The sequence below is a fragment of the Amblyomma americanum genome, chromosome 8, assembly GCF_052857255.1.
Source record: "Amblyomma americanum isolate KBUSLIRL-KWMA chromosome 8, ASM5285725v1, whole genome shotgun sequence".
NCBI classification, from domain to species: Eukaryota; Metazoa; Arthropoda; class Arachnida; order Ixodida; family Ixodidae; genus Amblyomma; species Amblyomma americanum.
Window position 1 is genome coordinate 37,048,428 of NC_135504.1, and position 26,618 is coordinate 37,075,045.

Here is a 26,618-nt window from a genome sequence, read left to right on the forward strand (position 1 = left end):
GTTAACTTCGAGCGTGTAACGAGATTTCCTCGATGGATGGACCCTACTGCACTTACCTGTAGCCTGCTTATCAGCATATGTCCGTCAACAGCCAGCTCTTCGCACAATACAAAAGAAGAGATGTGAAGACGGTTGAAGCTTTATTTTCCAGTACAGTGAATAGCCAAACCAGACAAAATTTCAAGCTGCACTTTGTACAATGAGGCCAATATCCAAAAATTTCGGAATGTAGCAATTTAGTGTACTGTGTCTAAGCAACAACACGTTAGCAAACAAACAAAAAAACTTGGAATATTAAGAAACATATCAAAGTGACGTAGGTGAAGTCCAGTGTATTGTGGTCACAGAACTTTTCAATTTATATCCCACTGAAGTTTACACACGGGTTGAAAAAAAAAAAGGAAGGAAGGAGGTCCTTGCACACTGACAAAGCACAACTGGTGGTGGTTATGGGAGCAATACATGCCACTGTATTGAAGCCTTCGATGATGCGATCAACGCGAGGAGCTGGAGCTTGAGCGGGCATGGCGTCGGGGTCCACTTCCTGCACCAGCTGGGGATCGCGATCGACGTGATGGCCTTGGTGAGCGGTGTCGTCCTGGAGGACTCCTGCAATGCCCGAACAGCAACCTGTTAGAAGGGTGTGGCAAACTCCAAAGAGAATGAAAACTATGCCACTGTCAGCAGGAACCCAAACCGCAGGTTTGGCAAGAGAAGTTTAGGCAGCAGTGAAGACAGAAACTGCATGAAAACAGCAGTAGACCATGAACGATTCCAACCATCCTAAGTAAAATTGGTTTTCTTTTTCTCTCTGTTCCACACTGCCAAAACAGCTCTTTGCCCTAGCAACCAACTAGGTTGTCTTTGCAAAAAACATGATGAGGTCATTACGTGATGCATTTTCACTCGGTGTCTACAGCTAACAGCTCAAACTTCAAAAAAAAAAAAAAAAACTTCGTATAGCTGTCATTGTTGGTTGAAGTGTGAAAGCTAGTGCCAAGAGACATGAGCTTTTTCATTGGCAAATCCTGCTTTAAGAATGCTGAATTAGCTGCACTGCCAAATCCAAAAACTGAGTCCTCTAGTCTCCTGCCGGTTCCTTTCACGGCGGCGGAGAACGAGTTGGTTTTGGCAGCGATGCCCGCACGTCCATACTAGGTCGAAATAACGAACTTTCAGTTGAAAAAAACGATCTCTACAGTATTGCTGGCGTCTGTTTTAACACAAAAAACCAAACTTTTAGACGCCACAAAGCCCAAACTATTGGGCGTGAAAATGTACATGTTCCTACGAGGTGCGCGAGGTTCCTCAGTGAAGCCCGAAATATCGCGCAAGTCCGAATTATTGGAGTCCAAAAAAGCGGTCGGCTACTGTATTTCAATGGCTATCGAGATTTACCATGTAGCAGTGCCACAACTCAAACTTTGAGTTTTATAGCGACACAGAATCTCGAAGGCTCTCGTCGAGACTGTCACCATTGAGAATGGCTACGTGACAGGGTTATTAGACTGTAAAGGAAACTTTACAAGCTAAAAAAGCTCAAGTTCCTACTTCATAGAATCTGTACCCTTGAATGGTTTCATGCAAGAGCACATAGGCAACTGTGCCTCGCGCAAACATTACCTCTGCCTGCAAGGCTCCCAAAAAATCCCTCTCTCTGCAATGAATCCACGCTAATCCCAGCAAGTGCCCTCACACTTTATTTGGCCGAAAAATTATGGCACGAAAACCGGCCGTCGCCACCGCCGCACCCTTAACCCTTTGAGGGTTTTTGCCGTATATGTACGGTAGCGGTTTTCCGTCCCGCAAGGCCTTTACTGTACGGGAATGGTTTCGCCATAATGACTATGCATGCCCACTGGGAGGTGCTGCCACCTCCTAGGACTTACAAGAAGCGTTTGAAATTTGACTGCACTGCCCTCTTGCGGAAATAAACATAACCGATTCTGGCTTCAGCATGTAGCGCGGTCAGTGGCAACGCCCTTTCGTGGTTTCCGTTTCGCCGTGTGATCGCAACGGAGGCGCACAAAACTTAATTTTTATCTTTATTGGCACTCCCTTGCAGGGGCCACGAATGCTGATTTCCATCTTTATTGGCACGGCTCTTAGCTTCTTTATCACCGACGCTCACGAGGTATTCTCGCCCTCCTTGTTTACTGAGTTTCCTTCGAGTTCTTCAGATGCATGGTAAAGCGGCGATATGGCCGAACGCACTGCCCGTTCTCTTGACGCCGACAGCTGTGACTCTTCCGCGTTTTATGTGTGCAGACGCGATAAGGCACTGTGCGTAGACCCGTGCTGCAAGGAATACCACACTCCGAAATACTATATTGAACATTTTGCAGTTCTGAGTGATGATGACAGCAAAATACTGTTTCTGATTTTTTTTAACTATTTCTTTCCGACTTTGCACATTTTTTACATTCAAAATCCGCGATAAAGTACTTTTACCATCTGGGAAAGCTTTTTTAAAAAAAATTCAATCCTCAAAGAGTTAATATTTCCATACCTCTACTCTCTGTGACGTCATAGAAGGACCACAGAGCCAACTATGTGAAATCAGCAGCTTTAGTTTCGTTCTCGAAAAAGCTTTTTTAACGACCTTTTAACGCAGGTCTGGAGCAGAAGTGAAAAATTGGTCCTTGAGAAAGGAAATGGCGCAGTAACTGTCCCACTTCTCAGTGGACACCTGAACCGTGCCGTAAGGGAAGGCATAAAGGAGGGAGTGAAAGAAGAAAGAAAGAGAGGTGGCCTAGTGGACAGCTCCGGAATAATTTCAACCACTTGGGGTTCTTTAACGTGCCCTGACATCGTACAGCACACGGACACCCTTTCAAACCCGGGTAGTCTGGCTGAATAGCCAACCACTCTAACCACATGAGCCATCGCAGTGGGGGAAAGGCGAGCAAAAACTTGATTTTGTAGAGCACGTAGCATGGTTTCTATAAGGACAGTTTGGCACAACCGGCGTAGGAGTTCCACAAGTGCCAGTTTTGAACGTTGTAACTCACCGGCCTGAGCGTCCGCGGCTGGGCGGGGGCGACCTGCACAGAGAAAGATAAATATACATTGAACATTTTCAGGACACACTACGTCTACAAAAATTCCTGTCACAGTTATCCGAAGAAGAATGAAATCGCAAATGAGGCAAGCAGCATGAATTTCAGACCTACAACAATTACGTAATTTGGTGCAGAGACAAGCACCAATTACATTTTTCTCTGCCTTGGACACACATGTTGGGTTCGAAGAAATTTAGTCGTCTCTTTTCTCATGGTTTTTGTTTTTTGTGTCTCATAAACACTCTAAACAGACTGTGCATTGCTGTACAAGTGAATCGATGACAGACAGCTGCCTTTTCGGTTGTCACGGTCGCATGACGCATTGTCATCGGTCACAGGCCATGTGGTGACTGAACACCTTAACGCATTCTCTTGTCACATTACATGAATGCTCCCTTTAACTTTTTCTTGCACATTTTAAGCGTTTCACCACGTGAGCTATGAAGAGCAAAGCTCCGTAAGACAAGGCTCTTCCGTGGCAAGAGGGACGTAAATGGCCACCCTGGAAGAGGGCACTACGAAGCAGCACAGTCAAACGTTGGTCGGTGCGCACCACGTTCCCAACTGGTGTGAGAAAGCTGCAGCTAGCCGCTTCCCCTGAAGCCACGACAAGAGAGCGGTAGACACCTTCGCGGGCGCGACCTCGGTGGCGACCGTCTCCAGTGTGGCGGAGGTGCTGGAGGCCGCCTTGGGGGCATGGGTGGGCTGGGGCGCCGGGGTGGCACAGGGCGAGGCAGGAGCACCGAGGCTGCCGTCACCTCCTGACCGTCAATCTGACCTGCGATGCCGGTGGGACACAAAACGTTACGAACACATCTAAACAATCTTGACTGCTTGAACACTGCAGACAGAGTAAAACGAGATTGGGCTAGTTGGTCGCATTCTTGTGTCATAACTGCAGGGGACAAACACATTCACAGAGAAGAAACACACAACAGTGTTCATCCGTGTGTTTTTTTTTTCTACACGAACGTGCTTCTTTGCTGCCGTTATGATACAAGAATACAGACATGGGCTTGTGCTTGTCATCAGCCTTCACTCATTAGGCATGACTTATTTAGTTGCCATGACCATTAACATAACTGTACAACAGATTACCTCAAATTAGGTTAAAGTACCCCTTCTGGTTGCAGTCCAACAATACTAGATAGTGCAGTTGAAAAAAACATTAATCGCAGGTTGCAACTGACTGTTTCAGCTTTTCCTACTGGTCATGCAAACTTTCTGACAGAGAGGCTTAGCATGGAAACACAGGACAAGAGAAGGACGCCTTGTGTTTCTGCGCTAAGCCTCTCAGTCAAAGGAGATGTCAAATTCTGCGTGCACTGGAACTTGCTTAAACATGTAAGAGTGAGCAGGATGGAAAATGATTGCTTACATTAAACAGGAATATGGCAACAGGTGCTTTTAAAGACAACACCTTAGACAATCACTGAGAGAGGGGAAAGAGCAGAAAGCAAAGCCAACAGCAACCAACCCCCGTCCATGTGGCGCATCGCCCGCTCGGCATCGGCAGGGTTCTCGAACTCTATGTAGGCAAAGCCACGCGACAGGTGGCTATGGGTCCGGTCGGGGGGAAGTTCAACGCTCTTGACGGTGCCGTAGCAGCCGAAGATCTCAAGCAGGTGGTCGCGGGTAACATTGCGTGTCAGCCGCCCGACGTGGATTTTGCAAGGGCGGGGTGGCGACGGCGTCCGTTTACGCCGGCTGCCGCTTGAGGCAGTCGCATTGGCACTGCTGCCTCCGCCGCCGCCACCGCCGCCTCCTCCTCCACCACCACCACGTGCTCCGCTTGCCGACCTGCTCGTTTTCCCCCCCAAAAAAACAGATATGGCATTACACATTCTGTCTGAAGCTTTTTGCTCATCAGCTATCAGAGGTACAGCACCTGCACGCTTCCGGTAGGAAACTCTCATTCATCAAGTGGTCATTAATCAATATTAAATTGTAAATGGGGTTCAATGCCCCGAAGCAACACATGAGCAATGAGGGACACAGTAGTGGAGGGCTCCCGATTAATTTAAGCCACCTGGGGTTCTTGTAACATGCGCTAACATTGCACAGCGCGTGGGCGACGTTTTGCGTTTCGCTTCCATTGACATGCAGCCACTGTGACTGGGACTTAACCCAGTTCCTGCGGCTCAGCAGCCGACCACCCTAACTACTGAGCCACTGTGGCGGGGCATTAATTTGATCAAGCAAGCAGAGTAATACCGCTGGCACAGTTACATCAACTGACAAGGTGCTCTCCCCCTGAGGTGTTTCCCCCCACACCCTGAAAAGCATGAAGGTGGTTTTTAACACACACCCCATTGTGGAGCTTTCTAAGTGATGCAGCACGTGAAGAAATGCCGTCGATACGAGGCATGACTGGCAAAATAATCTGAATATCTGTTCTTACCAACTGTACATATGAAGCGCACTTTTCACTTGAATGGATTGCCAGAAGAAGCCGATCTTCTGATTCACTACTCCTGCAAACTGTGATATTCCTCCAGGTCCCGTTCACTTTTTCTTTGCCTCATCTATTCAAATCGACCAAATTGGAGGCACAAAATGCCCCATTCAACACGCTACCAGCCATTCGAAGTCCGGTAACACCATCCTGTGTATAGTTGAGACACTATACTCCTGTTATGGTTTAAGTTATTCTTACCTACCACAATAGGGCCTTTATTCAAGGGAATTTCCAGCACAGCACAATTTACTCAGCGTGGCATCTTCGCCCCGTTCCAATGGTGCTCAAAAACCAGCTCTTATATCACGGTTCCAGCGCATCAACTGCCGATTTCTTTGATGGAAGTGATAGCGACAGTTCTGCACGTCCAAGCCATTCCACCTCGGTTGACTCGTAAAAAGCCTGCGCCTCAAATCACACAGAAGCACTGAAACTGCAAACATTGTGAAGAAAACCATAAAGCTGAACATAAAATGAGTGCTTTTTCAAATGACTTTGAAGAGCACAAGTACATATTTTACAGTCTCCAGGGACTTCTCTGGCAAATAAATAGCACATTAGCAATACAGTGCTAACTTTTTGCTCTCTTGATCAGAAAGCTTTGCATCAAGTATTTTGCAGCTTTCCATCCTGGCATAATAAGTAACAAAGTTTATATCCTGGGAATTTTGTTGCCTTTAAGTTTTTACTCCAAAACTGCCCCCTTTTGTTTTACAAGCCTTTGTGTCGGCCGCCCAAATCTTTCCAAATCACTTTTTTTTTTCTTGGCATACAATGGTCATTTCAATTTTAGTGCATTATTTCGGACATACGTACACGTATGCACTACATACATCCCTGAAGCCAGCTTTTTGGCAGGCGGCCTACCTGCCACATCTGGGACACCCGAGTAGGGAACTTTAGGCCAAAGGATTTTACAGTAAAATCCATTTTTATGTTTGTGTGTCCCTGAGAAGGAAGTTTCCTTACTTGCAATTTCATATTCCACAATAATGTTTAAACTGAAAGGCTGCACAAATTTTTAAGCATACAATCCCAAAACCACATTCTTTTTTTTTCCATTGGTGAGGAATGAGCCAACATAGGCAATCGGTTTCATGTTTTGTTTTTGGCGAAATATTTTCCCCGTTTCTTTCTAGCTCTTTTGCATTTCCCTTAGCTACAACACCACCACCTTCAGTCAAGCACAGTATTAAAATGTGCCTCTACACTGTCAGCATGTGAAAGCAGCTAGCACGTCTTACGCGACAGCGTATACAGCTCACTCGCTCGAAAAGCCATTGGCATAGTAGTTGGCACTGCGTGTCGGAAATAATCGGGGGGGGGGGGGGCTGACTGATGATTGATTGGTATGTGATGACGAGTAAATGAAATCACTGTAATCAATCTAATTAAATAAATTAAAAAAGAAAGAAAAACATTGAAAAAAGGGGGGTTCAGAGGGGCCAAAATGCGCAGAATGAAAAGCCAATGTTTGATGAAGCTAATTAAGAAAATTTAGTGCGTGTAATTGATCACTTAATTGAAAATTTTTTCTAAGAAATGAAAAATGCATTCAAAGGTGTCAAACTGCTCAGAATGGAAAGCCTGACCCAGTATGCTGTCATGTCATACCCATAAGGCAAGCTTAAGTGTCCGCTCCAATTTTTATTGAAATTCTAATGCTCAATTTTCTCTCGGGAGAAGAACTCTAAATGGCACTTCATAAAACAGTAGCATAAAGATCGTGCAGCTAGCGCTTTCGCTTTTGTTTTTTTAAAGAAAACCATGACGGCTATTGCTGTTCGAAACAATGCATGATGAAGTTGCATGACAACAGCACAAGCACAGGCAGGCAGCCCTTTGCAGGCGGAAACAGTTTCTACCTTCCGGCAAAGCTGCTGCAGAATGCAGCACTTCAGTGGTCAAAAGATAAATACGACAGATATTCTCCCAGCCACCCACAATCCAAAAGCTTTGGAAACACCCGCAACCACGCACTACACATACCACATGCATGTCACAAGCGCATTTGATGAGATCAATGAAGCAGGAATGTGTACATTACTTGGGTGCAGGAGTAGGGTCTTGCTTTACAGGCCTGCGGTGGTCAAAGAAGGAGTGGCATGCTAGTTAGGCAGGAAAGCACCAGAAAGCCGTCCATAAATGCACGCCGATACCACAAAGCAAAATGCACATGCGACAAAGAAATGAGCGCTTCGTTTCCACGCGAATGTGCAGCAGGGAGCTCTGCGACTCACCTGGAAACACGATTCCGCCGTCGCCGTGGAGACACCGATGTAGACCGGGACGATGAAGAGGAGGAAGAGGACGAAGAGCGGGACGACCCGCTGGAACTGCTTCCACTTGAACTGCTCCCACTAGAGCTGCTGCCGCTGCTGCGTGTGCACACAGAGTACGGCACAGACCGCAAGACAAGTCAACAAATGCACCGTCCCTGACGTTTCACCATATTACACAGATCAGACTGCAAACACAAAAAAACCAATACAAGCTCCCTCGCTCACGACACAAAGCAGCCATGCTGAACGAGTACACCGGATGAGGTTAAATAAACCCTAGCACATTCCACATGTCTGAATCAAGATATTTTAGTTCACATCATGAACACATACGCATGAGTAAAGGTTTTTGTGAATATGAAACGCTTCACAGATTTCCCTTGTTGACTTATCTGTGTGTCTGTGCAGAACTCTGGTTTCATTAAAAAAGGAGTGCGCACAATTTTTAGAAGGCTTGCTTTGGTTTTGGTTTAGGAAGGTCTAACGTTCCAAAGCGACTCAGGCTATGAGGGATGCCTAAGTGAAAGGCTCCGGAAATTTCGACTACCTGGGGTTCTTTAACGTGCACTGACATCGCGCAGTGCACGGGCCTCTAGAATTTCGCCACCACCGAAATTCGACCGCCGCGGCCAGGATCGAACCCGCGTCTTTTGGGTCAGCAGCCGAGCGCCACAACCACTGAGCCACTGTGGCAGCTAATTTTTAGAACGATTGTGAACTAAAATATCTAGATTCATGTAAGTGAGGTATCAGTATGTCTTTTGGTGTTGCACGTTCACTTCTGGTTGTGAAAGAAAAGAGTAATTTGTGTGTTTCTTTTTAATAAACCGCAGTTCTTAGCCAGTGCTGGTCCTGTCTGCTTCCTCTGCCCCTTGTCTCTGCGCTGTTATTCGCTGTCAGTATGCACAAACTAGTTCAACTTGCCGTCTTACTGATGTCTGAATATTCTATGCGTATCTCAACTTGTTTTTGGAATGTTTGTTTCTTTTTTTGCGAAATCCATTCGTTTTACATATTTATTAACAGCACAACTGCTGCACAACTCACGTAACACCGTATCTAGGGACCTTAGACGTTGCCGAAACTAGCAATCGAGGCGATAAATATTTTCAAAACTACAGCTATCAAATTTCGTGAAGACTAGAAGGGGCGTCAATCGGGCGCAGTTCACAACGGCCCACAATAGACCACGTGCAGTGCGACAGCCAGAGCAGCAACCAATCAAGAAACAATCGCGTATAAGAACTACGCTGCATGCTACTTCTACCGCAGTTAGAGCACATTTTCAATTAATGCGACAATTCCAATGAGACAATGAATTGAACACATGGGAAGAGTCAAAGCGAGAGATGAACTACAGTGAGCAAAGCGGGAAATTCGAATTAGATGAATTAGATGTAAAGAAAAAAAGGTGCAAAAGGTTGGCACTTACCTCGCAGCACTGCTTGAGCGCGAGCTACTTGTGGACGCCGTTCTACTCTTCTTGGTGCGTTCTCGGCTTCGATCTTTTTTCGCGTCCGCCGGACGGGCGCGCTTGGGACTTGCGGCCCTGCGAAGTCGGCACGCAGGGCGCGAATTCATCGTCAATGCTTGCCCTACTCGGGGTCTTTGGCAGAACGAAAACTTGTTCGCAAGCCACGAATAGGAGCAAGTTATGGACACCTCTCGTTCCAGCAACGGCACATCGGTGACACCACAAATACTCACATGATCACTGTGGCCAAGGGCACCGAAAGTCAGACTCGGTCTGAAATTGTAAGGAAAATGAATTATTTGACAGAGCGACTTTCCCCGCGACACGCTTGTCGAGTTAAAACAGCCTAGGCTTAGCACAGAATGCTGACGACGCCGGCACACGCCACAGTTTGTAATTCGGCAGCAAATTGCCTTCACATCACGCATGTACAGCTGTCGGGCAGCACTGCAGTGCTATCGCGGTATGCTAAATTCAGCCAAGGAAACTTTAAACGGTCACCTTACCGGCAGTCGCTTCCTACAACGCACGCACAAACAACAAACTACACAACCGGCGCCATGGTGGTCGTGGCTTGACCGCGTCGTCGGCTTACAGCCGTTTACAGCCGTTAACAAGTTTTTCCGAATAGACAAAAATTACACTTGTAAAAACTATTTGACTATTTTTGTAATTGTCTAAACTTCAAAAATGTTTTTGTGTTAGTGTAAATTGGAAGGTTGTTACACGCTAGGCGACCTTCGTCTTCTTTGACGCTTTCTTTCAAAACAGAAACCTACCGAAAACACCGAAACCATCTGACGATTTGGAGCTATGGCGGCACGTCATTTGAGCGAGTAGATGTGATAACTGCTTGTGATAGTTGTCATTGTTTGGCGTTCTTTACAAGTCACACGCACAGTCCAATCGTTTCCTGCCCTTTCCAAGACTACAGTGCTCTAGAATATGGGTAGTGGGTTCAGGAGCCAGCGCGCTCCATGCGATGCGGTGAGGCGGCGAGTGTCGACAGGTCCCGGATGTAAGCGGTGGCGCTGTTGTAGCGTGGGCTGTAGGCTCGGCGCGCCCGCGCGCGCGGCTAGCAGTCCCGCCAAGCTGCCTGCAGCTGTTTGTTGCTTTTTGTGCGGTGCATTTTTCCTCTTTGTGAGTTCGCGGCGTTAAGACTACGGTCATGCCGAATCGTCGGCGTCAACGGCATTGTTTTGCTCCCGGGTGCAAAACGGGATACCAGTGGACGAAAGGCGATCAGCCGTCGCTCTTCGCTGTGTTAAAGGATGAGAACCGACGGAAGCAGTGGGAACGCAACCTTCATCGAAAAGATAAGGTTTTGGACGAAACCTGCTGTGTGTGTGAGCTACATTTCGAGCCATCATGCATTGTGAGGGACTTTATACACATCATTGACGGCAAAGAAGTCCGCATCCCGCGTGGAAAGCCGGAACGTTTACCCGATGCGGTGCCAACTTTGCTGCCGAACGCGCCGAGCTATCTGTCAAAGAAAATACCGCTACAGAGACCACCTAGAAAGAGGAAAAGCACAAGTACATATCCTAATGAAGCGAAAAGACCACAAAGTAATGCTTCCGACGTTAAGGAATCGAGGTGTCCGGGCATTGACACTGAGAGTAGCGTGTTGGCGAACGACCAAGACCATTGTGAAGTTGACGAAGCATCTGTGCCGGACGATTTTTCTAAGCTGGATGTTCCTTCAAAGCCAGGACAGTGAGTTTACTGCAATTTGTGACAAAGGAGGGTTGCTCTACCCGTCTCGTGTGCTTTTTTTTGATGGTGAGAAGGCTGGAAAACCTTTCACAACCTTTTTTTTTGTCAGGAAAAGCTGTGCAGTAACAGCATAGTAGATGTTATGGTGCTGGGAAAATCTCAGATTTCATGTGGTGTAGGGTGCAGCCAGCACTCAGAAGCGCTCGCAGTCAGCATTCTCAAGTTTTATGTTTTGACAAGGCTGCATTTTTATGTTAAATCAATCAATGAGTCGCGAGAAGCTGGCAGGAAAAAGAAGCTTCATGCTAAGATGGGCAAGTGCTCATAGTCTCGCGGCTAAATGTACTGTGCAAACAAGAAAACACGGCATTCCTTTGAGTAATTCAAGAATAGGTTTCACACTGTGCATAGTTGGAGCGCTGCAATAGAGGAGTGCTTTGTTTTATAAAAGTTATTTTATCTTGTCTTGCATTCATCAGCGTTTATACATCGGCGGCAATTGACCCTTCGTTTTCATGAAAAAAATGCATGCATCAAAATAACAATTAAAACAGGGGCATGAAATGTAAAGTTCGACGAAAACTCGTCCGGTCAGGTAGAAGATTCATGTAAAAAGGAAAGGAACGCCGACCAAAGGTCAGAACGTCTTCTTTTTTAACAACCTTTGGTCGGCGTTCCTTTCCTGTTTACAAAACAGAGGCATGCATACCACACTTAAAATTATCGCATTCACATATAGTACGCTGTACACACAACGGTCTCCAAGTGAAGCGTTTTTTTTATTGCAATTTCTTGTTGCCCCGCCCCTCTACTAAAACCCTTCCGATGGCTCAAGCTGGAGTACACTCGGCCACGTTTGCCGACAGCTTCGAGTTGGCCGCTGGATAACCCCGATGATCGATAGAATTTTTGCTCCTCTCCCTGTACTCAGCCTTTCCTATGGGCGGCGATAATACTAGTATGCACTAACGTTGAAATATGGGAGCCGTACCTGCAAAAGAGCATGATCAGCGTTGCGAAGCATTAACGGGGCCGCTCGTCCGCACCACCGCGCTATCGGCTGTTGGCTACTACTACATCTAATTTTCTTGATTTGCCGACAATATCTGTGTACAGCTTCACCTATTTGTAGGACCTGTTTTAAAAGACAGAGCCTTGCTTATTTCTCCGACGATTCTATGCACAGCGCGCATCCACGGCGCGGCGCGCCGCATTTCATACAGCCCATGCTCTGGTGGCGCCATCTGGTATCGTCGACACAAGTCGCCTCACCGCTGGCCGCTCCCTGAACCCACTACCCATATTCTAGAGCACTGTACCAAGACAACGGTTTCGGCCTATCATGGACGGAGATTCCGCATCTTCGAAGTGGGGACCTGCGCTGTCACGGTAATGCGATGCGATGTTCTTCCTTGTCATGTCACTCATGAAGAAATCCAATTAATTGCAGGCTGATGGATATTCTGAACAGCCTTCAGGCTCAAGTTGACGCCGAGCGGCGATCAGTGGACATTATGAACGAGATGTACCGACAGTTCATCTCTCTGTGAGTTTCAGCAATGCTTAACAGTCGTACTTATGAAAACCTTCATCTTTTTCTCCTGCCTTAACGTCGTCCACATTTTATTCTCCAGACCAAACAGTGAGAAAAAACCACAGCAAGATGAGACAAATTCAGGTCAAGGTGACTTAGCGCAAAGTATGAGCTTTTTTTCTTTGTTGCTGTAGCTAATGGTACACTGCCGGTCATTTTAAAACGCGGCAACGTTTGTACCGCAGTAATGTTCTTTGTTCTCATAAACTGTGTTGGGTACAACGCTTGTTTTGTTTTTCTTTCACAGCCTTGAAAAATCTTGAAGAGCAGCTGGAAAATGCTAACTCCGTGCTAGTTAAAGCTAGGCAGCTCAGAAATGGAGATGTAAGTATAGTCTTCATCAATCATACAAAGCAGTGTGCATTAATGGGTGATCCCATATTCATTGCTGAATAATAATAATAATTGGTTTTTGGGGAAAGGAAATGGCGCAGTATCTGTCTCATATATCGTTGGACACCTGAACCGTGCCGTAAGGGAAGGGATAAAGGAGGGAGTGAAAGAAGAAAGGAAGAAGAGGTGCCGTAGTGGAGGGCTTCGGAATAATTTAGACCACCTGGGGATCTTTAACGTGCACTGACATCGCACAGCACACGGGCACCTTAGCATTTTTCCTCCGTAAAAACGCAGCCGCCGCGTGTGCGATTTGTAGATGGGTCACCTAAGTTTCGTTTCACTAGAGTCAGCTATGCGTCTGAGAATATAATCACTCTGGGAGTAGTGTGAGTGATGCCGTACGGAGTTGTACTTTGATATGTAGTTAATTTATGTTTCTCTTCTGAATTTTCTGAATTTTTTTTTATAGGCAGGCAATGAGCCTAAAAGTGAAAGGCATACAACAAGAGCGAAAAATCGTCCTGGGGAGCCATCGAGGAAGGGTGATGACTGCCTGAGTGATAAGGTTTGTGTGACCCATTTGGTTGCTATTCTTTTTACACACACAAAAAACCTGCTCCGTATTGATATCTGCACAGATAGTTTATCGTCGTGTTCTGTTCGGGAGCATATTGTGCACATAAATGAGCAGCTTTGCTCATGTATCAATCTAACTGCTTTGTTTCTAGCATGTAATTTAAAGCAAAAAAGTGGGAAAAAATGCTACTATTTCCCTCATGAAAATGCGAGCCCATCTTTTGCATATTTCTATTGTTTGTTGAAATTTTGATTTAGTGCAAATGCTTGGTACAAGCTTGCACCTGACAACAGCTTTAACTTCATCCACAGCCCCAACCCATTGGAAAGTCAACTGTGCCAAAGCAACCACTGCGACCGCGAAGTCGTTCTGTGGTTTCAGCAAGAAAACTGAGCACTGTCATCAGAGGACAGCCGCGCTCGACATCCCAGACAAGATGCCAGAAACAGCCGTCACAGCGCCGAGCCCCAAGTCCTTTGAAGAAGGTGGACAGAATCAACTACAAGTATGTCTCTCATTTAAGACAAGGGGGAAATATGTCAGAGTAATTCGGCCTGTACATCGTAGCATGCTGTCAAGCATGCAGATGCACTGCTATAATGTTGGTTAACGTGTATTTTTTTTCCCCACCAAGGATAAGCAGGGGCTGATTTATGGGTGTTTCAAGGATGCGGCCCTATTTATACAATGCATTTTGCATAGCTTTCTCATAAAAAAAAATCTCTCACTTGGGATGGGCACGGCAGCCCACGCCCCCTTAAATTCACTTATTCCCACTAAGGATAAGTGGTGCACAAGACTGTAATATCTGTAATATGTTAGGCAATCACTGACGTTATTCCTTTTACAGGAGCACTAGGGAAATTGAATTTTGGTTTTTATAGTAAGAGTTAATAGTAGGCCGTGTCTTTGTTGGCATTTATGAAGCAGCAGAAAACATTTTATTGCTGAGAAATCGGAACATAAAATTGGAATGTTTTTTTCGCATCACTTAGTTCAAGCTCTTGACAGTAATGCTAGCATTGTGTGCATTAGGGACTCCACGGTCGGCCGTTGTAGGTTGCTGGTGGTGTGACCTAGACTGTGAGATCCGTTACTGAAATCACACATCATGCCTTCAGAGTTATTTTTTGGAAGTGGCTTTGGATTGCGACACCTGTCTTTCGCCTTTTGATATTTTCTAAATTATAAAATCTCGGTTTTCTCTAAAATTCATCTTTCTTTTGTCATTAGAATGCAGTAATGAATCAGTATTAAATGACAAAAAAAAACATTCAATGTTTCTTTAGTGTTTCTTTAGCACGTTTCTATCTCTGATGTATTTCCTGGATCGAAACTTGTTAGTGTGCTGTTTTTTTAGCCTCTTGTGGTGTCGGCAAGTGTGTACAGACATCTGCCATCCAGCATACCGCAGTGTGCCTGCAACAAAGCAGTTTACTTGTTTGTGGACAAGCATTCATTGTGTATCCATCAGTCTGTAATAGTGATTTATATGTGGTGATTTGTCGCCCATCTATCACCACTGCTTGTTACATTAAAAATGGCATTTTTGGTGCTCCGTGTTCATTACAGCTCTGGAAGATTTGTTGAACAAGGCCAAAATTGAGACAGGGCTCGAAAGTTAGTCCCCGGCCTTAATTTATTTGTTTGCTTTTCTGGTGCACAGCTAAAATCTTTGCCCACTGAATAGTTGTTTACTTGTGGGCCCTGTTATTAAATTTGTTCCTGTTAAAGTTTGTCACAGGCTAAGACACTGTATTACTTGTACCTTGTACTTTTGATGCCTAATGGTTCTTGTAGGCTGCAGCAAGCTCCTGCAGCCCATTTCAGTGCAAAGATGGAAAAAGTGTTTCTTTGCAGATATCAGCGCTAAGGGGGACGGTCATCTGAAGTTATTTCAGCGACATTCTCTATTTGGGTATGAACTTAACAGGCATGGCTTTAACCAAGTTTTAACTGGAAATGCTCCGCTTGCTTGCTTTTGCTGCTCAGGCTGACTGGCCAATGATTCTTTATACCATTTTTTTCTTCTGATCTGACAAAGTATATGTTGTAATTTCAGTGTGCAAAATTTCAATTTTCATTTCTAGCTTTGATGTTGCTTTTTGTCTCAGCTATTGCCAACACCGTTTCTTGACTGTTTGCCCTTTGCTCCCCTGAATTATGTAGTGAACTCTTGTTATTTTGAACTCCCTTAATTTGAGCTTTCCGTTTATCCAAACAGATGCTTTGGACCTGCCCACATTGAGTGCATTAAGAAGGTGCCACTTAATTAGAAAAAGTTTTCGTTCTTCTTTGAGCTTTAATTATCTCTGAGAGTTGACTGCATTTTTTTCCAGCAACACATCAATGCCTGCTGCACAAAACTCGGGACTTAATTTTTGCAGCTAGTTTTGTTGGACATGGTGAACATGATTTACAAACATGCTGTACTCTGTGCGGTTTGCTTAGTGCTCACTGCCCTTCCTTATGTTCACTTTTGAAGGGACTCTGACGACAATGCCGTCTAATATTTGTTGTTCATAAAAGTCAATCCGGCGGCTCTTTCTGGGTACTTCGATGTAAATACGCATTTATTACTGAGGAAATCCCATTTAAAAATTCTCCCATGGCTTGATTTAAACTCATACTGTCTGTATACGGAGAAAAGGACTCTGTGATCACTGTTTTAAAATGAATGTTGGTGCAGGCTAGCCTCTGGGATCCCTGGCTCAAGATCGACGCATCACAGTGACTTGCTTTAAAATCGGGTGGTGGTGGCACCACGTGTCTCATTTTTTGGCCTTTTCTAGCCGACAAAAAAGCAATTTTTTTCAGGCATAGTAGCGTTTTTATCTTAAAGGGACACTGAGGAGAAATTGAAGTTGGCTTGTATCGATAGAATACCAGCTCCTGATCACAAAAACGCCGCTCTTACTGAAAACAAAGCTCTTGTAAGGTAGAAAATAGCAAGAACCAAAATACAGGTATCGCCACCACAGGCCAATCTCGCAAGTACAAGCGTGGTGACGCCATAGGACAAGAGACGCCACCTTGGAGGAATTTTCCTTCCTACATGCTGTCGCGAATCTCTGAGGCTGACAAAGGAAGGTTGCGCGGTTCAATATTGGAGTAAGTTTTGTTTTCAAACCGATAGTGCACTTTTATCACACAAGGAAGGCAGGCAAAAGACAACCTGAATGTTGGAAGCAAAGAAAACCGATTCTTGGCGGTGCTACAGGCGGCCAGGAGAGTTTCGATTTGTTATGGCGCTTCGCGTCTATGAGCTTTGTGTGCCCCGTGGTTTTGTTTTTGACGCGCCTCAAACAGTAGAGGAACTCCAAGTGCCGCTTCAAGTGCTAGTTAACCTTTGAAGGAGCCTGTTAAGGCTAGTAAGATGATCGCCAAGGTCGATTAAAAACTATGATGATGGCATGATGGTCGGTGATCGTACAAGGCAGTTTGCAGTATAAAGAGCACTTGTGTCTTCGCACGCTCGCCCGGCGAAACATTCCCGGCTGTGCAGTCAACTTCAAGCTACTTAACGGAAATCGTTTATTATGGACGGGAGACAAGGTACAAGGCAGTTAAGAAAAATTGCTGATGGCCTAGCTGTGTTAGGCCAGGATATGCGTAGCGAAAGCGCGGAGATTTCTGCATCGGAAGAGTGCATTCACTAGATGTGCCTTTATTGACGCTCATACCCTGAGCCGTCGTGGCGGAGTGGTAGAGTCTCCGCCTCAAACGCCAAAGGCCGTAGTTCGATTCCGAGCCTCGGCACAGGATCTTTCTTTTATTCAGTGAAAGGGCGGGGGGTTTCAGTGGCTCCCATAGATGCCGCCACCGAATACGTTGGTTAGCTGTTTAGCACGCTTATGCTCCGGCGTAATGCGCACGCGCACTTCACGGCGACGTCGTGTCGGCCAAAGCGAGACCCTTATACTCCAACTGCGCTTTTTGGCGGCTTCGGCGCACTTTGACCGCACTGGCGGAGACTTGGAGCATGTCTCAGTTTCATTCTGAGAGCGCCAGCCGCCGCCGGCCCGGCCAGACTGATTCGGCTCCGCGGCGAGGTGCGCGTTGTGACGTAATTCAATAGCTTTGGCAGTTAGCCGGAGCTGTTCTTTTTGAGCTCTCGGCTAATTTAATCCATTCACAGTGCACATCTGAAGGTACCTGCAAGTGGGCGAGAGAGCCTAATCCAGTGGACCCGTTGGATCTAGCGGAAGCCGTTGAAGCGTCGTGCGTCGGCCTTAGTTTCAAGCCGCCAACTTTAAACGTGACCGCCCTTGAGCACCCACCCGTTTTTTGTGGCAAAAAAAATAAATAACTTGGCCCTTGCAACCGTGGGAGACCTGCTGCACCGTGCAACCGTGCCGTTCAAGGAATCCCAATCCGTTGGCCCCAATTAAAGCCCAGACAAGCCTCCGATGGGCGCAACGCGCCGACCTTGTTTTGGCCCCTGGCGACTCCCCGCACTGGGGTTACGATATTTACTTTGCAGTGGCTGCTTACGGCGGAAGGGGGAAACGACCCACCGGCCCTAACCTAACCGTGCTCCCTCAAAAGCATCGCACGCTCTGTGGGGCTGAGGTCGCTGAAATGCAGGCCGGAGTTTTTGCGAGAACTACGTCGTCGTAACGCTGGCAAGACGCCGGTGCAAACATAAACGAAGTGACGATAGCGACCCCCGATAGACGCTTTCAACGTGCGGTGGCGATAGCCTTCATTTCGGCAGCTGCTAGACCGCACCGCTAGCCACCAGAAACCACGGAGTCTGCGTTGACGTCACGTTTCATGTCACTCTGTCCTATGACGTCATAAGAGTTCTCCGTGACGTCATAAGAGTGCTCGAGTTTGAATCAGAGCGGCGGGAAAAACTTTTTCAACTTCGAATCCAAATTTCTTTGAAATAAATGCATCTTTCACTCCCGGACAAGCGGCAACAAAGCCATGAAATTCCGAACTATCAGATTTTGCTAAAAAAAAAAAATTGATAGAGTTCTTCTCAGTGTCCCTTTAAGCACATTGTAATCTATCTCTAACTTCAATTTGTCCTCCATGTCCCATTAACTGATCTGGAAAAGAATTGTGGCTATGTTGGGATTGCTCACGTCAAAGCATCCCATGTTTTCACATCTAGATGAGAAAAGAATGTATTCCAACAGGGAACTGCTCGGCACTCCAGAAGCCCTGGCACAGATTCGTCAGTTCTCAGCACTGGTGGATGAAGCACGAAAGTGTGCAGCAGTGGAGGCCGAGTGCCCCGAGCGGCGCCAGTTCCTGGCCATGTATGATGCTGAGGTATGTGCCCGACTTTTAAACTGCAGATCGCCTTTCATTGTGCTGGTTATTGTATTTATATAATTCCTACCCTCTTGGCCAAAAGCTTTCAGGACACAAGTTTTGTGTTTGAGCCACGTAGTTGCGCACTTGTGCCCACCGCTCAAGCTCAACAATTAAACCTGCAGGGATGAGGGCAAGGGACTTCCTTCTCCCCTGGAGATTTGGAAATTTGTGCGTGCTGTAACTGGCCAAACTACAGGCCTCGAAAGCAAATCCTGTGGTCTGTAGACTTTTGACCAAGGCTGTGTATAGACCTTTGCAACGAGGACTCCTTGGGCACTGCCAGATTACTCGCTGGGCTGTTGTGCACCCGCTAGCATGGTAGAAGCAGCAGTGGAACTGGCTTGCAACAGTCCAGAGAAGAGGCATTTCAACGCAGCCTCTAACACCAGATGGAAAGGTGTATAGTGTATATTTCAGACGGGAAGGGCAATAAGTTACAAGAAGGAAGCGGAAGTGACATAGGAAGGAAAAAAAAAATTGGTCTGGTGTACTGTGTATGCCATGTGGGTTTTTAATGTGCCGAAAGTGCATATGGGCTATAAGAGCTTTGCCCTATACTCCGTTTCATACATCAGGTGCAGTGCTGTCAAAGCTAGCACTCTTGTCTGTGCTGCCTATATCCATGATCAAAAAGCAGTGCCGACGACACGCTGTCGCTTTCTCGTTCCTAAAAGGTCACTCGGATAACATGCCTCCCTTTATTTTTTTCGTGCAGACTACTTCCGCACCTTTCACACCGTCGCACCTGATGTATGAAACGAGTAGCGAATGCCTCTGGATTAGGCCACCTAAGGTTCTCTAACATGCGTTGATATAGCACAGCACGTGGATGTTTTTGCATCTTGACTACACCTTAACGCGGCTGCTGTGGCCAGGATTCTATTTTTGGCAGTCGGACACCATAGCAACTAACACTATCCCTGCAGGTGCATGTGGAAATGATCACTGCATTCATAAACTCATGCATAAAAATTCATAAATACTGAGCTAAGTAATGTAATGACATTACAATAATTAGCTAGTTATTTTATCTTAAATATAATTTGGGTCTTCTTTGCTTGTGCATGCTGATTACAGGTTGTCCTAGTTATTGATCTCACCCCATGTGTGCCTAGCATCCTACATATAGGACACTGCTTTTTTGTGCAAAAGTTTATTGTATAAAAGTTTTGCCACTAGCATAGGTTCAAGAGGGTCTGCTCATTTCCTCTGCAAGCGTTGCGCTGTGTGCTTTCAGGTTTGTGTGTTGTGTGTGCTCAGAAATATCCGCCAGTCTTATATGGGTGCCATTTTGTGAGATTTGACCCCATCAACTACATTGTAATACACTGATTCTGCAAGGAAAATAATTGTTGTTCATTGTCGCAATGTAACGACTGCACATGATGAGAAATGTGATCTTAAAGTCAGTGTCAAATGTTTGAAGCCCTACCACAAGTAACAGGTACAGAATTTGCCTGGTATTCTACATTTTCGAACAACACAAGAGTCTGTCTTCAGGAATATATTTCTACCGATACAAGGTTGATCCTGAATTCTGAGCTTCTGAAGTGGAATAAATATTTTAAATCTTTTCAAGTTTCTGAAGCTTCGGCTTATATATGTTAACAAAACTTGAGTTATCCAAATTGACTGCATGCTGCGTACTGGCATATACTAATTTCTAAGCATTTGACCCTTCAGATTGAAAAGTTACTCTTCTGTGCTCTGAGGTTTGCTTGCCTGTACAGCCTGTGTGTTGTTGTAAACTGTGGCCACAGGGCAAGAGAACTAGAAATTGGAGAAAAAATGGCAAAGCCATTATATACAAGGTTCTGCTCTTATTTCAAACATTCCAAGTAAGAAATAAAAAACGAACAATGACCTGGACGCAGCCACACGGTTTCGGTTGAACGCTATACAGTACTTTCAAATCCTTATACTTACAGAAAAATTACAGGACCACAACCTGAGCTAACTAGGATGGCTAGCTAGGTGGCAGGTTGAGACCAGTTTGATGAGCCAAAACTGGCAACATATCTGCAAGCGAAGTCCTTAGTCATTGTTGGCGTGAACTGCCCCGTACAGAGATGCTACAACACTGAAATTCACTAGCACATTCATTATTGTAACTATTCCGTCTTGTGACTATTCCGGTTTATTGTAACTATTCTGTCGGGAATAGTTACAATAAACCTCCCGACACTGGCCCATGCAGTCTGAAGCAGCAAAAAGTTTCAGTGTTGTCAGTGTTCAGTATTGTCATGGAAGCCACCTGAAAACATCTAGTTTTACGTTGATAAGTTTTCCATTACCTGCGCATGTTTAAACATCACTGTCTTTGACTTTGCAGAATGACGGATGTTTTCCAAGGTAGTGTGCATATAAAATGTGCGGTTCTCTTCTTTTGTTTTATTTAGTGGACATGGTGGACTAAGCCTCCTTTCTTCCTGTTTACCCTTTCTCTCTTTTTTTTGTTTTCCTTTTAACCTTCTTCCTGTGCGTAGGCTAGACAACTGGGTGGAATGCCTGCTTAAATTTCCTGCTTTTTCTTGTCTCTCTCAGGTCTGTTGTTTTGTCTTTTTTTTTTTTTGCTGGTAATCATTGTTTAGGTGTACATGTTTACATTCCTGTGACATTGCAGGAAGATGGTGGTGATGGGGAGCCGGGCAGAAATAAAGGTAAGTGAGGCTCACTCGAAAATGGATGCAGGCTGATAATGTCGTAGATATATTCGCACAGCAGGTTGGTTTCAAATGCGAGCACAGTGACAGGATTGCCTGATGATGGTGCAAAGTATACTGCTCACTATTCTTTGACTGCTGTGAAGAAGCAACAATAGCATGGCATGCTATGCCTGCTTTTCTGCAAGATCTCTACTGTGCTAGTAGAGAGCATCAAAGTTGAAAGGATGCTGAAGTTCCAAGCAATAAATTTTATTTAAAATTAATTCATTATAGTAAGTTGGCAGTTGCAGTCATAAGCACTTTTCTATACACACTGACAGTGGCTTAAGAGTGCTGTTGTAGATTCAGGGCTATCTGCTCCTGGTGCAGACCCACGTTTATTGAGGGGGTTTTGTGATCTTGTGAGCCTTTTTTGTTGGAAAAATAAAAAGCTACAGGGCAGTTACGAGTTTGGGATGGAAGTGATTTAGCATTAGCTGCCTTGTAGTTACGGAAAAATGGAGGTGCTTTAGAATGATTGAATAACGGTGTGGGAGTTGCTGGGCTCGTGTGTCAGAGATTCAGTTTTACAGGTGGATGCATGAGTGCAGGTTTACCTGCGGGTGCCCGGTGGTGGTTTGCCGATGCCAACAGCATAAAACTGGGGAAAGAGCTAAGAATAGCTAATGTTTTAACCACTAGGCCACTTCAGCGAGGGTCTGGGTATTAGTGCATCCTTCTGATATGCGGGTGGTGCCGGGTTTGTATGTGCGAAATGCATTTTTCCAAATGGTGTCCGGAGGTGCACTCAGCGGAGGGTGCTGTGCGGATGGTGCCGCCAACATCTCATTTTTGAGGATGCAGCTAAGAATGGCCAATGCCATAAAAAAATTGAGGTGGTAAGATTTTTCTGCTACAAATTTCTCGCTTATGGAGTAGGGGGGTGTGTTCACTTGCCTTTCTTGATTCGACCCATGCTTTGCTCGCAGGTTTTATGCTCATTGAAATTCACATGCCAAATACTGCCTCAAAAATCCAGTTTAAAAATCTAGTATTTCAGAAATCAGGCTTTTTGGGTGGTGACCATTCTTGTGCTCCAGCTTATCTCAGCACTCAATTTTAGTTCAAATGCCTGTTGCGTACTAAATCCCACTTGATGCTAGTACTGAGCATAAACACATGCCCGTTATTATGTAGGTTAGAGCAAACTTGTAGCTGTTTAGTTAGGCAGTGGGGAAATATTTGTGGGTTTGACTTGGGATATCTGAAAGATTCAAATGCTTTATGCCTTGTCTTCTACATTCTCGTGTGGAAATTTCCAAAGATATTTATAAAAAATTGCTTGGACAATTTTAGTACTGACTTGGCAATAAAGGCACATCCCAGCAAGTCCAGTATACATGAAGCTCAACGAGAACGTGAAGGCACCAGGAGAATTATGTTTCTGTGACGGTCCCAGTAAAAAAAAAAAAAAGCAATTGGAACAAATTGTATTTCTGATTGGTTTTAATTGTACCAATTCCGTTTCCATCTGGTTCCAATTGGAATGGTGTTCCAATTTTAAAGCCTGAATGGACTATCGATTTAGGCCAATTTCGATTCCAGCTGGTGAGCCTAATTGGACTAACCAATTGCATCCAATTGGTCTGTCCAACTTCACCAAATGTGTCCGTGTGAATGTTTGCGTATTCAACAAAGAAGGCAGAACTAATATGGTTCTTAAAATAAAAGCTATCGGCAGCTTTTCCTAATAAATTGCATACATCATCAGGACTACCACTGCAGTTGATATTAAATTAAATAACTGTGCTCAGTGGGCAAGCGCCACTGGCCCCAGCATGAGAGCCTCATAAATGAGGTATATAGGTTGGAACGCAAGTGTCTTCTCTGGATGTGTGTAGTAAAATGTCTGCTTGTCTGTTGGCCTTAATTTCCATTAATGCATGTGATTTTTGGCTCCCTTGTAAAAATGTTGATTGAAACCAGGCGGTGCGTCTCTCAGCAGTCCTCACAAATCACTTTTCCTTTTGCACACTAATTATATGTTAAGTTTTTATTGAATTTCTGTCATAGAGAAAATGGACTATCCTTAACTGTGTGCCATTTTTTTTTTCATATAACAGATGTGATCGTCATGACTGTCAGCATTTGCTCATGCATAGTCTAAATATTCACAGGTTTAAGTGCGCTGTGCGACTCCTTTCTACATACACTGTTTCATAATTTGTTCGCTTACAAATGCCTACATTCCAAGGTCTTTTTGTGCAGTGCCTTCCGTGCTGTTATCACCAGAGTTTCCAACACGGAACGAGCTTCAAGCGGAATTTCACGCCTATGTTGACAAAAAGTGCAATGCCTTGGAAAAGTGTGTTGCAGAATTTTGCGCCACCAGCGTTCTACCACTCCTGGAAAGCACAGAATGCCCAGACCTGTTCGTATCTATGGAAAATTTTTCCCCCACATTTTGTCTTGGTCCTCGTGTCTTTAGTCCCTTTAGTGTGTGTCAGTTGTAGTTCAGAGAGCTCTGGACTCCTTTTATGAACAGCACATACGGGACCGAGAAAGTGTAGAATATTAGCATTAGTTTTTATTTTTCGCTATGTTGAAGGACACAGTATCTACAGATAAGTGTGGGAACCTGTCCAGCAGCTGGTACTGCTGCAGGCTAGTTGATTTATTGTAATGAAGTGCACTGTGCGCAATGCCGCAGACATTGACACTTAAAGCACTTACTTGCGATTTTGTGTGGCAACTTTCGATTCATGTTGCTTTATGATGTGTGTAATTTGATGACATCGAAAAAAAGGCAAAAACATTAGTACCAGGATTACATGTTTGAAGATGGTGCTGTGTAGTTGTAACTAATGCTATGGTAAATGTGATTTCAGGGGCCAGAGAGCAAGTAATGAGGGTACTTGAGGGTGTGTTGAGGGATGATTGTCTGCACCCGCTTTACTGAGCTCCTTTGTTTCAGGGAATATGCGGCGGCTATTCAAACCTTTTATGGAATAATCTGCAACAAGGGTCGTCGCTTTCCACCATTCGTTGTCCAGGAAGAGTGACAATGGTACTTTTTCTTTTAAGTGCTTACAGGTGCATTCAACACCGTCATCCGTGGCTCTGACCATTGTGATGCCCTTTCTACATTTTCACTGTTATATTTATATCTTTCTCAACCTAATGTGTGCAAAATAAATGTGCATACCTATTTTGTGAATATGTGGGCAATGTTAAGCCAACGCCTTGATGCAGGTAACAGGTAGCAAATAAGTGCGGCTGATATGGGCACCTTATTTTTATAGAAAGAGGGAAACAAATAACGCAGTTGGTGGATAAAGAAATTGGTAGGTGGGAAAGAAGTGTTTTCTGGGGAGAGGAAAGGAAGACCAAAGGGTGCCTTGCGACTTCCGACCAACAACTCCCTAAGATTGAAAATGAGCCAAGGATGTGGAGATCGAAATTCTTGCTTCTTGTGGCCAAAGCATGCAAAAAACTAGGGAGGCATTTAAAACACTTAAGCTCTGCCTTAAGGATGTGACGTGATAGCGCTAATGAGTTAATGCCTGTATATGCGGAACTGGTCATTCTCAACTTCACATTCATGTACCCCTGGGAGTCCCCATACCATTCCTTGCACAGTGGTACAGTACCTGCCCTGCGATGGCAGGTGCTGCCACCAGTGGATAAGTTGCTCTTCCTGAGCAACCTCTCATGATCAGTCATTAATTTAACTGCCACCTGCTAGGGTGGTTAATTTGCTCACATTCCGGTGGGTAGGCTGTGATGTTGCCACGTGACGTTGCCCACCTATATGTGGCTGCCTGGGCTACCCTACGCTGCCCTCTTTATAGCTCACAATGCCAACGCTGGATTTCCTGCGTAAAGGGGCCTTTAACGCTGTCGCGTTAATAGTTGGGGATGTGGACAAGCACATCTGATGCACTAGCGTTCTGCTGGCCATGCGAGGCATGTTGTTCAATTTGGCTTCGTTTCTGCTTCTAAAAGTTCTGTTGGACACATTCTCGCACATCTGAGCAAATGGTATTCGCGTGGCCTTGGCACCAGCTTGTGCTAATGGGACCGTTAACATATATGATGCCAGTGTCCATTATGATGGTTTCCAGTCAGCAGTGGCTTCATTTCTTAATACTGCTAGAGCTCAGCAGTTGTGTAAAAAGGGGTGCCCAAGTCTACATAACCTGTGTCACTGTCACGGTAAGCTGCAGGGAATCTTTTTTTTTTGTCCTTATCAATAAACTTCTTGCACTTCAATGGACTGAATTGAATTCTGAGAGTAAAGCTGGGGTACAGCAGGTCGCACGGTGATTGATGGGCTGGATCACGCCGCCCGCTTGCACGGTCTGAACTTTCACCGGTAGCGGCTGCTCCGTCCGGGGGAGCACTAATGCCAGCATACACTGCTGCATCGTTTGCGTTGATCGTCTATATGAACTGCTCAATGAATTGCATTTAGCAACACGGACATGCAATAAAGCTGTGAGCTGAAATTGAGTAACAACCGTGTCGCCATACTCTTTTGCAATGAAAATTGAAGTGGTGTGCCCACTTGACTGCTACCCATATTTTTATGCATGGTGACTCCTGCCATGCTGCGTACATCCAGCTTTCCTTCTTGGAGGCTGGCTGGACCTTCTCAGCAGTTGAGTGGCATGTGTCGTACTAGAAATAAACTTTGGAATTCGGAGTGTGCTGCCTCACGGGCCGCTGCCACTGCAGGCTGTGGTTGCCGAGCCCTGGATTTGCAATCTTTGCCGTCTTGCCGTCACGCTGCAATTCATTGTTATTGCTTTGTATGCACTGTTGCAGCATTGTGCTGTACTGGCTCCTTGCCGTAATGGCTTAGCTTAGATCTCACCCTCATTTGGGTAGCTGCCACTGTACCATTCATTGCTGTGTGCGTGGTTTTGCTCGTTTCTTGCTCGGTTTGCCTGGCCTGCCCCAGACGCACCTACTTGCGTTTGCGAGCAGCTGAATTTAACATGGCATCCAACACTTGCTTACGTGGCCTATCTCGGTCACGCACTATCACTGCAGTGCGCATGTAGTCAAGACCTACAGACTGTGTGGCGACCAGTTACCACGACAAGTGCACGGCCACGTGACTGTCCACATTCCGTCACCG

The 26,618-nt window shown here is 45.4% G+C and overlaps 2 protein-coding genes across 7 annotated transcripts; one reads left to right on the top strand and one right to left on the bottom strand.

Annotated features, from left to right (window-relative positions):
• Positions 1-123: 123 nt before the first annotated feature.
• Positions 124-9,865, bottom strand: LOC144101373 (uncharacterized). 4 transcript variants are annotated; one of them, XM_077634502.1, is made up of 9 exons: positions 9,783-9,865; positions 9,510-9,549; positions 9,235-9,351; positions 7,761-7,898; positions 7,568-7,600; positions 4,540-4,862; positions 3,690-3,840; positions 3,012-3,044; positions 124-609 (listed from the first exon to the last, which is right to left on the bottom strand). In XM_077634502.1, coding segments are annotated over exons 2-9 (912 nt in total). In that variant the 5' UTR covers positions 9,512-9,549; positions 9,783-9,865; the 3' UTR covers positions 124-494. The 4 variants fall into 4 exon arrangements, 3 of the variants coding, with proteins under 3 accessions (XP_077490628.1, XP_077490630.1, XP_077490629.1); XR_013307996.1 differs by having other exon boundaries at positions 504-609; positions 3,616-3,840; XM_077634504.1 differs by lacking the exon at positions 7,568-7,600.
• Positions 9,866-10,062: 197 nt separating this feature from the next.
• LOC144101374 (uncharacterized) lies at positions 10,063-25,745 on the top strand. Of its 3 annotated transcripts, none has more exons than XM_077634506.1 (11): positions 10,063-10,209; positions 12,319-12,384; positions 12,446-12,541; positions 12,630-12,694; positions 12,837-12,913; positions 13,395-13,490; positions 13,814-14,007; positions 18,650-18,785; positions 21,454-21,490; positions 23,744-23,906; positions 24,450-25,745. In XM_077634506.1, exons 2-11 carry the CDS (start codon positions 12,338-12,340, stop codon positions 24,535-24,537), a joined length of 999 nt encoding a protein of 332 aa, XP_077490632.1. In that variant the 5' UTR covers positions 10,063-10,209; positions 12,319-12,337; the 3' UTR covers positions 24,538-25,745. The 3 variants fall into 3 exon arrangements, with proteins under 3 accessions (XP_077490632.1, XP_077490633.1, XP_077490631.1); XM_077634507.1 differs by having other exon boundaries at positions 10,066-10,191; positions 12,305-12,384; XM_077634505.1 differs by having other exon boundaries at positions 10,076-10,198; positions 12,314-12,384; positions 24,450-24,593.
• Positions 25,746-26,618: the final 873 nt, after the last annotated feature.

Bases quoted from the DNA above. Each gene is read 5' to 3' on its own strand.
- LOC144101374 (XM_077634506.1), top strand. From the start codon at position 12,338: ATGGACGGAGATTCCGCATCTTCGAAGTGGGGACCTGCGCTGTCACG. The intron at 21,491-23,743 runs GTAAGTGAGGCT...CTTTTTGTGCAG, and splicing joins GGAGCCGGGCAGAAATAAAG to TGCCTTCCGTGCTGTTATCA. The intron at 23,907-24,449 runs GTTCGTATCTAT...CCTTTGTTTCAG, and splicing joins AGCACAGAATGCCCAGACCT to GGAATATGCGGCGGCTATTC.
- LOC144101373 (XM_077634502.1), bottom strand. The intron at 7,899-9,234 runs GTAAGTGCCAAC...GTGCACACGCAG, and splicing joins CGCTCAAGCAGTGCTGCGAG to CAGCGGCAGCAGCTCTAGTG. The intron at 3,841-4,539 runs GTTGGTTGCTGT...CCGGCATCGCAG, and splicing joins GATGCGCCACATGGACGGGG to GTCAGATTGACGGTCAGGAG.